Here is a 12,524-nt window from a genome sequence, read left to right as displayed (position 1 = left end):
GTGGGGGGGGGGGGGTCAGTAGGAATGACAAGCAGTCCACTTGCAATGAACATTTAAACTAATCTAAAACATTATTTTACCAGGTAAGGCCCACTGAGCTATGCAGCTCTTTTTCACAAGTGACCTGGCCACAGATGATAGCTCAACGAAGTTGGGTTATCATCACGTGGATATTTATTGCAGCCAAATACTCTCAACGCATGATTCTAAACATGGAGGGGAAATAACAGGGGACCCGGAGAAAAATCCACGTGACCAAGGGGAGAACATGCAAACTCCAAATACACAGGCGTCGGCGTCGGGATCAAACCCACGTCCTCCTCCATACCAGACGAGGGAGTTAATATCTTGCTGCCGCGCCACATTAGAAACGGTCACAAAATCGAAACTTTCTCTTGCACCCCGTGCTTTTCTAAAAGGTGGTCAGTAACGGCTGAGCACGTTGGTCAAGAATAATTACGGGAGTGTCCGACGAGATACGTCCAACTGTGAGATGTAGCGATGAAATCATCGCATGTGCAGGTGCCAGGTGAATTGGAGGGAGGCCTTCATCCAGCACTGGATTGACCATGGCTGCTTTTGATGATTATGGTGTGAAGCCAAATGACCTCACTTTTTTGGGGTGAACAACAATGGTGTCAAAAATGCAGCTTGAGTTATTTAACCGTTTTTGTTCCCCTATCGTTTCTGTTGATTGTCCCACCGAGGGGGCACTGTGTAAACGTTCCCACAGATACAAAGAGGCCCTGCATAACTCTTGCACGGCCCCGAATAACAAACTGTGGGTGGGGGGCATTGTGCGGCACGGCACTCGCTCGCCGTACCAGGCTACGCCACCCCGCCGTTTCCAAGCCTTCCTTCCATTATTTTACGCCCGTCCAAGAACAACCGCACCCACGGCACTGGCGGGGGTGGGTTTTTTTCGTGTGTTTTACACGAGGAATGTTTTCCAAAAACACTGGAGCCGCAGTCAAGTAATTGTGGTGTGCTGTACGTGTGTATCTTGAACTTCTTTCGCACCGTACGCAGACGACCGTGCTCGATTGTGTGCTTGTAGCACATTTTTTCTAAATTATTTACTTGCTATGAAGACAAGCCATTGCCCAAAACGTCACCTATTATATACTTTTTTTCCATTTAAGCCCACAGTTTATTGTGGGAAGCGGTAGTGTAGCGGTTAGCGCGCTGCGCTATGAATCTGGAGACACGGGTTCGATTCCCGCTCACGGCCAACACCAGTGATGATTATCTGAACCGGTCCTGAGCCTCCCCTAGGTCGACTCAGCCTGAAATGAGTACCTGGTGCGGTGTGTAAACATCGCCACTGGGGAGACAAAGGTGGTCGGGCGTGGTGCTGGCCACCCATCCCCTCGTGTACCGTTCCGGCCTTCATAGGTGCTCGCTAACAGCACTTGCCCTTACAGTCTGTTAAGGCTATACGGGGGATCTTTATCTCTCCGACGCATATTCTGGGTGTACCGGGAGGTGTTTGTTGAGCACGATGTCCTGATGCCGCACTGCACGTGCTGGTGGGAGCCTCCGTACGTCACAGCAGGGGCTCGACGTTGAAGAAGCTGCCACCACGTGGAGTGAAACGTCGGACTTCATGCCGAACAACGCGCGGTCGGTACAACTACAAAAAGGAAGAGCGGAGCTCTTGCAATGGTGCAGTATGTTGCCTTCCATTGAGTAAGTTCAGTTTTCCAAAAGCACTGCAGCCTGATTATCATCTTTTTAAACGTGGGCGTTGATACGGAAAATGGAACAAAAGCTGGAAAGCATTGAGAGGCGCGTGCTTGTAATCACGTTTATAAGACAGGTAGGGAGATGTTAACTACCTCGCCTGGTATGCAGGAGGTCGTGGGTTCGATCCTGACCCTGACGGCTATATATTTGGAGTTTGCGGTGTCTCTCTCCCCATGGTGGTGTGGATTTTTCTCCGGGTCCTCGGGTTTTTCCCCTCTCCATTTAGAAACATGTGTAATGCGAGCGTAAATGGGGTTGTTGCTGGGCTCTGGTCCAATCACACAGCCCGGGGTATTGGGGGGCGGAGCCTGGTCTGCGGGGCGTGTGGGAGGGGCCACCGTTTACCTCGGCTCCAATGGGAGGCGAGGTGAATGGGGGCGGAGCCAGCGGAGTAGTATGGGAAGGCCGAATCTGACGATCCGGAAGGGGAGGAGTAAGGGTCACGTGGGGGGAATGTATATAAGTGGGAGCCCGGAAGAGATCGGGGCAGTCGGGGAAGTTAAGAGTCTGAGCCACATTGGGTGGTGAGAGAGAGATCCGCGCCATCGGCCACGTGGCCGAAGGACCTCAGCACGCCGTCGGCTAGCGGTGTGCGGAGTGCGGGAGTAGAGGAGCTAGCGAAGGAGCGTGCATGGCACGCGAGAGGGAGCGTGCGCGGGGCGCGCACGAGACGACGCTGGTCCGAGGAGGAGACCAGTGGGGTGCGGAGAAGAACCTGGAGACCAGCAGTGCCTGACCGGGTCTTTTATTACACTGGTGTCAGAAGTGGAACGATATGTCAAAACATCTTAATAAAAAGAATATACTTGCACCATCTTCAGAAGACGAAGAGGACCTTCCTCCGGCGGTGGCGGTCCCGACCATGGAGGACGTGGGCGAAGTGGCGGCGAGCGACACGACAGGAGTACAAGATGTCGTCGCGGCGGCTGGGCCGTCTGCGTCGACGGGCGCCAAGGACGGCTGGCGACACGTGGCAGACCAGTTTGTTCGCTGCGGGCCGTTCTGCTGGATTTAGTCACCCTGGTCGCGCCAGCGATGATGCCGGGACAGCCACGCGGCGGGCCTTCAACCGGGGAGCCTTCGGGTAGGGCCGAGCCGTCCGCCATTGGGGCCTCTGCGAGGCTTCCCGCCCTTTCCGACACATGCCAGGACGCCACCATCTTGGGTGTGGTCGCGGCCGAATGGCGGGAAGCCGCCATCTTATCGCCGCCACGGCGGGAAGCCGCCATCTTGTCGCCGCCGCATGGAACGCCTGCATCGGAAGACAGCAGCTCGGTGACACGCAGCCATCGCCTGACGACGATTAAAGAATTCTCAGTTGGAGGAGATTGGAGCGCATTTGCGTGGCGTTTTGAGTCGGCCGTCCGATCCGCCAAGTGGACGGATGCGGAGGCCTTGGAAGTTCTGCCGACGCTCCTGGATGACAAGTCTTTGAAATTCTTCCGCTCCATCGCAGCCGCGAAGAAGGCGACCCTGAAAGGGGCATTTGATGAAATGGCAGAAGCGTACGAGCCTCTGGGCGACGCACACCGGAGATTTGTCCAGAGGCAACGGGCAACGGAGGAATCGCCTGTGGCTTTCCGGGGCGCTGTGCTTGAGCTGGCCATGGCCGCGTATCCAGAGACGGAGCCCGACTTGTTGGAGCCCTTCATACTGGGTAAGATGTTGGAGCTGTCCAAGGACTTGGGCATTCCACTGCCGGTGTGCGGCCATGAGCAGCTGACCTCCCGGATGGCAGCCAAGTGCTTCGACGCGATGTTCAACTTGCGCCATTGGGCGCAGATGACCGCCTGGACGGGGAGCCCGACCGTGGAGGGAGACACCGTCGGGTGGACTCCGTCGAGGGCCGTCTTCGTGCCGGATGAGAGGGGGCCTGGCGATCTCACTTGCGGCGGCGGGCCAGTGGGTTCCTCGAGGGGGAGTGGAGTCGCGCTCCGGGCCACCGCTGAGGGATCGCCGAGACGGGGGGGGGGAGCTGGGCGGCGGGCCGACTCGTTGTGTTACCACTGCGGGCGTCTTGGACACTTCGCGCGGGACTGTCGGAGTCGCCCTCGCCCGCCTCTTCAGCCGGAGTCCCCAGCCAGGGACGCGACGTCAACGCCGGAGAGTCAACCGTGTCAGACGGGCCGGCTGTGATCCTGCCGGACACAGGGATTCCTGCACCGGGTGGGCCTACCACGGCGACGGGGACACTTGGCCCTGCTGCCCCTCCAACCCCGCCGTGGTTGCAGTTGCAGGGGGCCCCGACTATGGACCTCTCTTGGGAACGGGGTGCTGGGACGGACAGGCCTCCACCAGCGGCGGATGGTTTCGGTTCCGCCGCTCATAAAACCCTGTCGGGATTGCGACCTTTGAGGGCGCCGCCTCTTGTGATGGACGGGCCGGCGACCCGCACTCGTTCCAAATCCCTTCCCTTTCGTTAATTGTGTTGTTGTTATACTCTCCGTTGTGTCTGGTGATTCCTGATTGTGATGCTGTCGCTCGCATTATTTTGTCCTATTGCAGCCGGGACGGCTGGCTTTTTCATCAGGGGGGGGGGGGGGTCATGTAATGCGAGCGTAAATGGGGTTGTTGCTGGGCTCTGGTCCAATCACACGGCCCGGGGTATGGGGGTATTGGGGGGCGGAGCCTGGTCTGCGGGGCGTGTGGGAGGGGCCACCGTTCACCTCGGCTCCAATGGGAGGCGAGGTGAATGGGGGCGGAGCCAGCGGGGTAGTATGGGAAGGCCGGATCCGGAAGGGGAGGAGTCAGGGTCACGTGGGGGGAATGTATATAAGTGGGAGCCCGGAAGAGATCGGGGCAGTCGGGGAAGTTAAGAGTCTGAGCCACGTTGGGTGGTGAGAGAGAGATCCGCGCCATCGGCCACGTGGCCGAAGGACCTCAGCACGCCGTCGGCCAGCGGTGTGCGGAGTGCGGGAGTAGAGGAGCTAATGAAGGAGCGTGCGTGGCACGCGAGAGGGAGCGTGCGCGGGACGCACACGAGACGACGCTGGTCCAAGGAGGAGACCAGTGGGGTGCGGAGAAGAACCTGAATAAAAGACAAGCGGAGACCAGCAGTGCCTGACGGAGTCTTTTATTACAAATGCGTTTACAGTACGATAATGATGCGTTTACAGTATTTGGCTCCTTCTGTCTCATGTTCACATGATGAAAAGCCACTTCGTTGAGCTATCATTTGTGGCTTCTGAAAAGAGCTATATGCCTCAGTGTGGGCCTTGCCGGGTAAAATGTTAATATCGTTAATAGAGTAGAAACAAATGGAATAGAGAAGTTAAATGAATGAAAGGAATTGGAATTGACTGTTATTGACAGGAAGTGGGCTTGGACAGCACACTTTCGCTAGAAGGGATGATCAAGATGATGATAGCCAGGAGTCGAGACGAACGACGGAGCTGCAGCCGAAGGAGGGAGCGTGCTTGAGATGACGTCTAGCTGCTTGGGCCGCCCCACCGATGTCCATTGCGAGTGCCCCCCCCCCCCCGAGCATGCGTGAGATGTCTCCAGGAACTCCGGTTTCTTCCCACATTACCAAACAAACTCATCGATGGAATCGGCCAAGCACACAAATGCAGGCTCCTGACAAAGAGTCTCGTAACTGAAGAGGAGGCTTTCCTGGGCAAGCGACTCTCATAATTTTCATTGTTATTCTGGAGGGTGCCTTCCGTGTCCGCGGCCGTGTCACTTTCCAAAGCGGCGTACGGGAACGAAGGGGGCATGCTTTTCCAAATGGATCTTTTAAATGTCAGCGTCACCTTGCGACTGACAGCATCTCTGCTTATTTATGCTCCCATTGTGTTGCGCGTAAATGTTTGCGGAACAGAACGTGTTGGTCGCGTGCCACGCGCATTCCCGGGCCCCTCCTTCCGCTGCGAGGAATTGTCTCTGGGATAGGAAAAATACGTTTTAAACTTTCTCCCTTTCCTGCCCCAACTGGGGTTGTGTTGGCACCACAAATGCAGCAGCACCTCGCCGGCACGGCAGAAACAACGAATCCCCCCCCTCCCCGCGGCGTTTCACCCGTGCTCTAGCCCTCTCTCGGCGAAACGGTGCGGAGGAACGGTGTGGTGGAATTATCCGGTGCCAGCGGTGGCGTAGCTAACCGATCGAGCAGGCGGTGCAACTGCAATTTTATAAAGCGCCTTTCATCTTGAAGTATCTGAAAGGAAAGGACCTACAGATAAAACTTACACTCACAAGTATAGATAGAATCTAAGCGAAATAGAAAGCTGATAACAATATAAAATACTTTACTATCGAAATTCCAATAAAATGAACAACTATGATAAAAGCGAATAATAATAATTACAGAGTAATCCAATCGGACGAGATTTTTTGTTATTTACAGGGAAAGTCTGCAGTACAAATAGGGGAGTTTTAAGACCGATTTGAAAAGTGAAACAGACTCGGAATCTCTTATAGACCGTGGAAGGGGATTTCACAATCGCAGAGCGTGGCTGCAGACGGCTCCGTGTCTCCCTTAGAACAACAATACCACAGTGTCCTGTCTTTGGACAGAGCCCATGCCAACCACGTTGCATCTGACTACGCACGGCATATTTCTGCGTTGAGTAACACCGACCCCTGACAATGTAGTGCAGTAACTCTTGTTCCGTACGGTGGCCACAAGATTAGCTCTTTCTACACGCATGTGCTTTCTTTTGGGCGTGGATTTAATGGAATGTCCAGCTCCGTAAGAGAGAAGCTATTTAGTTGTAATTTGTAATGTAGCCTTTTGGGAGAAATCTGCCCAGCCCAAAAAACGTTTCCGTATTGTGATGAGAATAGCACCGCTTCGCCGACCAGTACGGACCAGCGTGGTGAAGTATGGTCATGCAACTCACACGACTCCCCACATTGGCATGGGGAGGCCTGCGTTCAAGCATATGAATTGGGTGCCATATAATATTGTTTTTACAGAATTATGCAGATTGTATTATCAATTTGGGCACCATAATAAAAATTGTATTTAAATATTTATTTTAATCTTTTACTTTATACGGCACGGTACCCGCCCGAGAATATTGCCGCGTTGATTTCTGAACTCTACCTAATATAGTGCATCCATTACTCTGCCAGGACCTGCATTGGCAAATCGGTCGCCCATCCAAGTGTAATCCACATCCAAATCCGTTTAGCCAGCGAACGTAATGAAAATCCGAGGCTCAGCAAGTTAATTATATTACGCAACGGGCGTGTTTTCTTGCGGAGATTAAATTCCGTACCGGTAAAATTCTCGTTTTGTATTTACAGCGACGGAATATGTTTGAAACTGATCACTGTGCCAGTGTAACCACCTGCCCTGCCCACCAGCTGTGTCAGTATAACCCCATGCCCTGCGTGCCAGCCTGCCTTGTTTTTCGAGCATGACTTAATATCTATTTAAAAACAAAAAGGAGTGGTTATTAATAAACACTTATCCCAAGGGTTGCGTAAGAAAAGTTACGTAAAAAAAACAATGCACGAGAAGGTTTCAACGAACAAACAACGCCGAGTGAGTCACGGCGGTGGTGGTTGTGGTGGGGCACGGGTGCCCGCCCGTCCGTGCGCGTGTGTAGGAAGGAAGGGTTGTACCGCCGCCGCTGCTGCTGCTGCTGCAACGGCTGCCGCTGCTCACTAGCACGGCAGCGATAAAATTAAATTGAATGTCTCCGTTCCGGAAAGCGCAGGGCGGTGTTGCGGGCGGAATAGACGGCTTTCCACCCCAACAATAACACGCGGCCTGCAGTCGTGTGTTTCCTGCGCGCACACTTGCACGTGTGTGTGCGCGTGCAAGTGAGTGTGTGTGTGTGAGCGCACGTGCACACTTACACGCGTATACACGTGTGCGAACACGTGTAAGAGTGTGTATGCGTTCAAGTGAGTGGCCGTGCTTGTGTGTGCGTGCATACTTGCACGTGAGTGTTTGACAAGGTGTGTGTGTGTGTGTGTGGGGGAGCGGTAGTGTAGCGGTTAGCGCGCTGCGCTATGAACCTGGCGACCCGGGTTCGATTCCCGCTCACGGCTAACACCAGTGACGATTATCTGAACCGGTCCTGGGCCTCCCCTAGGTCGACTCAGCCTTAAATGAGTACCTGGTGCGGTGTGTAAACATCGCCACTGGGGAGACAAAGGCGGTCGGGCGTGGTGCTGGCCACCCACCCCCTCGTGTACCGTTCCGGCCTTCATAGGTGCTCGCTAACAGCACTTGCCCCTACAGTCTGTTAAGGCTATACGGGGGATCTTTGTGTGTGTGTACACGCGTTATTGGGTGTGAGCGTGTGTCTTTGGCCTGCCTGCTATGCATCCTGGGTTTATACCAGGCTTGATTGTGTGAGGAGCTCACAAATCCTTGAAAGATCTGAACACATTCCCCCCAGTTAGCTCCTCCGGCAGGCAAGGCTGCATTGGCTAGGTCATGTTGTTCGCATGCCCAACCACCACATGCCCAAGCAGCTTCTGTGTAGCCGGATAGAGGGGGATAAACGGGCACGACATGGGTTGGAGAGAAGATGGACTAATGTGGTATGGAAGGAGGTGGAGCCCAGTGGACTTGCCGAAGACTGGCACCAGTGGTGTCAAGATCGGCCTTTATGGAGGAGTCTCGTGAAGGACGCTACTGGGCATTGCCCTCCAACAACAACGGAGGGAAGAGGAGCGACGCTCACAACAACGAGTGGAGCACTGGGGGCAAAAATGCACCAAGTTAGCATAGTAGGGGGTACAGCTGGTGCATCTGCCAGTCATCAGCCAAGCCATGGCACCTGGGTCTGTCGCATGATATCCTGTCAGCGCGCCTTCGACACTTCACGTGGCCTCAAAGTGCACTTGGCCTGGCACAGGCACTTTGGTGACATCACCGTCACTATGTGACGAATGGCGGGTATTTGCATTAGTCTTTGCACGTGTATTTGCATTAGTCTTTGCACGTGTGTGTGTGTTAACATGATTGAGTGAAGGCCAGCTGGCCTTCCACACTCTTGTGGGCTCAAAGTGCACCTTGTCTGGCACAACCCCCATGGTGTTGTGCTTCAGCAGGGTGGTAAATGTGGAGGTGATGGTGATAGTAGTGGTGGTGGTAATGTTTGTGGTGTTCGTGAAGAACGTCGTGGTTGTGGAGATAATAGTGGTTGTGGTTATTGTGAGTGTGGCGATGGCAGAGGTTGTAATCGTGGTGATGGTAGTAGTAGTGGGGAGCAGTGCAGCGGTTAGTACGCTGCATTACGAACCCTGCGACCCGAGTTCGATTCCTGTTCACGGCTAACACCAGTGATCATTACCTGAACCGGTCCTGGGCTCCCCAAGGTCGACTCAGCCACAAATGAAGACCTGATGTGGTATGTAAACATCGCCACTTGGGAGACAAAGGCGGTCGGGCGTGGTGTTGACCACCCACCCGCTCGTGTACCATGCCGGCCTTCATAGGTGCTCGCTCACAGCACTTTCCCCAAGTCTGTTAAGGCTAAACGGGGGATCTTTGTCTTTTGGTAGAAGTAGGAGGAGTTAACAGGGTGGTAGTTGTGGAGGTTGTGATGGTGGTAATAGTGGCGCAGATTTTGAGTGTGCAGGTGGGGCAACCGCAGCGGGGCCCACGGTGCTGGAGGGTTGTGACCGTGATGGTGGTGGTGGCGGTGGTTTTAGTGGTGGTGACAGTGATGGCAGTGCTATTGATGAGCTGCAGAGAGAAACTGGCACCCTCTGCTGTTCACGAGCGACATTCTCACGTCGGCTTCTGGCTTGAGACGTCCGAGGCTGCATGTGCACTCAGCACGTTGAGAACGCGCATTAACGCTCATGAACACAGGTGCGCAAATGTGGATATATTTAAACGTATAATTTGGTGATGCTGCTGCTGCTGCGTTGGCAGTGGGGCAGAAGCACAATTACCAACAACAAAAACTCAACGCACTCATTAAGAGGAAAGAATATATAGTCGGCGACGTTTCAGGAAATGACCCAACTTCATGTTGTGCTATCAAGCGGGGCCATTGCCTGAAATGTCACCAATTATATATTGCTTTTTTGAAGGCACTGTTGTTGACAAGTGCGTTGATATATAGATTATATATTTCCAGGGTAGCCCAAAAGTCAGCACACATACTGCAAGTTTCTTTTTTATATTTACAGTTTGTTTGTTGGACTTCTTTCGCACCGTACGTAGCCAACCGTGCGAACCGGAGGTAATGCTTGTGGGTTTGAGGCGAAGCAAATCGGGCAACGGTATTGATAACAAAGTGACGACGTATTTGCGAGACCACGTAAAAGGGGGAGACGTAAATGGGGGTATTGCCGTACCGGTTTTTGCCAAAGCATTAGCCAGACCCGATAGTGAATTCTTTTATAGCTGCATCGTTATTACCTAAATGCGTTGTAAAACTTTCAAACCCGGCCAAGTTGCAGGTTCTTTGTGCCACAGTGGGGAGATGTTAACTCCTTCGCCTGGTCTGCAGGAGGTTGTGGGTTCGATCCCGACCCTGAAGCCTGTATATTTGGAGTTAGCGTGTCTCTCTCCCTGTGGTTGCGTGGATTTTTCTCTGGGTCCTCTGGTTTCACCCTCCACATTTAGAAAAATGCGTTTAGAGTATTTGGCTGCTATAAAGTTACACATGATAAGTCATTTCGTTGAACTGTCATTCGTGGCCCAGGTCACTTCTGAAAAAGAGCTATTTCGATCAGTGGGCCTTACATGGTAAAATAAAAAAAAATATCGGTTAATTTTTTGCATAAATGTCCCTTCCGTCGCCCCCCCCCCTCTCGTTTTCGCCTGCCCACTACCCCCCCCCCCCCAGACGTTTGCCCCCATATGGACACGTGGAGGCAGGAGGAGGTACTGCAGCTGAGCCCAGCGAGCCGTATGCTCAAGCTCGGCCTGTGGCCACTGGTGCAAGCCTCCCACTGTGAGCGGCGCACACTCGCACACATTCGCTGGTGCGACACACACAAGACAAAGGTCCCACCGTGTAGCCTTGACAGACTGTTGGGGCAAGTGCTGTTTGTGAGTAGCACCTATGAAGGCCGGCACGGCATAGGAGGGGGTGGGTGGCCAGCACCACGATCGTGACCGCCTTTGTTTCCCCAGTGCTGATGTTTACACACTGCACCAGATACTCATTTGAGGTTGAGGCGACCTAGGAGAGACCTAGTACCGGTTCTGATAATCGTTACTGGTATTGGTTCGTGAGCGGGAATGGAACTCGGGCCGATGGGTTAATCGCGCAGTGCACTAGCCGCTACACTTGCTCCCCATATTGCACGCATACAGGCACACACACAATAGGGTACTCGCATCGAAACACAGACACAGGAAAACGAATACACACACAGATATACACGCATAGGCATGTAGACACACAGGCACCCAGGCACACAATAGCAACATAAATTATTCACCAATAAGTGATCGTGACGTGACCGCAGCGCTTTTGCCAGGCTTGGTGCACTTTTGGGCTACTTGAAGTGTGGAAGACTCACTGACAGCAGGTCACAGAACCGACCCACATCTTATGGGTAACCGAATAAGATGACTGGCAAGATACACCACCTGTGTTGCCCCTGTGCCTTCTTGTTGTACATTAGCTTTTACCCTGCATCACCATGGTTACTCACCATGGTGATGCTAAGGTGTTCCTTGCGGTAGAGACGACGAATTATGTTTTGTTTAACCCGCAGTGCGATGCCAGTTTCATTGCTATCGAGTATGCAGGTGGTGCAACTGCACGGGCTGGGCCCATGGGCCCGAGGAGCCCATGTGCTGGGCAATGCCCCGGTGGTGAGATGTTAACTACCTCGCCTGGTATGCAGAAGGTCGTGGATTCGATCCCGTCCCTGACACCTGCTGTATACTTGGAGTTTGCGTGTCTCTCTCCCCGTGGTCGCGTGGATTTTTCTCCGGGTTCTCCGGTTTTTCCCCCTCCACATTTTGAATCAGCATCACGTGTTTAGAGTATCTGGCTGCTCTAAATTTCGTTGGGCTATCATTTGTGGCCAGGTCACTTCTGAAAGAGAGCTGTTTAGCTCATTGGAAGAACCGATTTCACGCGCGCTCAGATTTGATAATGCGCTGGGCAGTGACGCGAGCGACCGAGTTCGTCGGGTGTCGCTAACGCGCGGTTTATTGCTCAGGCTCTTTTGCGGCTCAGCCGCGAGACTGAACCCAGATCCCTGCCTGCAGATGAGATGGGGGAAGTGACGAATGTTTGATGTGAAAAGATTTATTATTCTTTGGTTTTTTCGGTAAAGTCACGTATAAAGATAAAATAATAAATTAAATATGATTTTATCTTTATACGTGACTTTACCGAAAAAACCAAAGAATAATTCCTGCAGTCACGAAAGCTCCAAAATTAAGGAAGATATATTATAACAACAAAAATAAATATAGCGGCAGTGTTGTGTACAATCCGACAAATTGTGTTGCGTTACATTTCATGTAGTTGATGATTTCCTGAGAATTTTATCCAAATTACGTGGTTGTATTTGCATGGGTCCTGCCAAATAGGTCTGTAGGCTTTTCCTGGCAAAATAAAATAAAATATTTAAATAGTTTAATAGTTTTTTAAATGAAGAAAGGGGGTTTGAAAAGGGTCCACAATTTCTTTCCTACCGACGGGGCCCACGGCACTGCGTGGCGCGTCCTGCTAAGGTCCCGTTAACATCCCGCTAACATCACGTTAACGTCCCGCTTACGTCCCGTTAACATCCCACTAACATCCCGTTAACGTCCGGCTAACGTCCGGCTAATGTACCGCTTACGTCCCGTTAACATCCCACTAACATCCCGTTAACGTCCGGCTAACGTACCG

At 52.8% G+C, this 12,524-nt stretch overlaps 1 protein-coding gene across 5 annotated transcripts in view; it reads left to right on the top strand.

Annotated features, from left to right (window-relative positions):
* The window catches only part of SHLD2 (shieldin complex subunit 2), a 44,025-nt gene that overhangs the window by 11,748 nt on the left and 19,753 nt on the right, over window positions 1–12,524 (top strand). For all 5 annotated transcript variants that reach the window (XM_061565392.1, XM_061565394.1, XM_061565395.1 and 2 more), the window contains one exon: window positions 10,512–10,619. In XM_061565392.1, coding sequence (XP_061421376.1) covers window positions 10,512–10,619 — 108 coding nt within the window. The remainder of the gene's footprint in view (window positions 1–10,511; window positions 10,620–12,524) is intronic.

Source organism: Lethenteron reissneri, chromosome 34 (assembly GCF_015708825.2).
Source record: "Lethenteron reissneri isolate LAM-NWPU_2019-01 chromosome 34, ASM1570882v1, whole genome shotgun sequence".
NCBI lineage: Eukaryota > Metazoa > Chordata > Hyperoartia > Petromyzontiformes > Petromyzontidae > Lethenteron > Lethenteron reissneri.
This window is presented reverse-complemented; position numbering and strand designations above follow the sequence as displayed.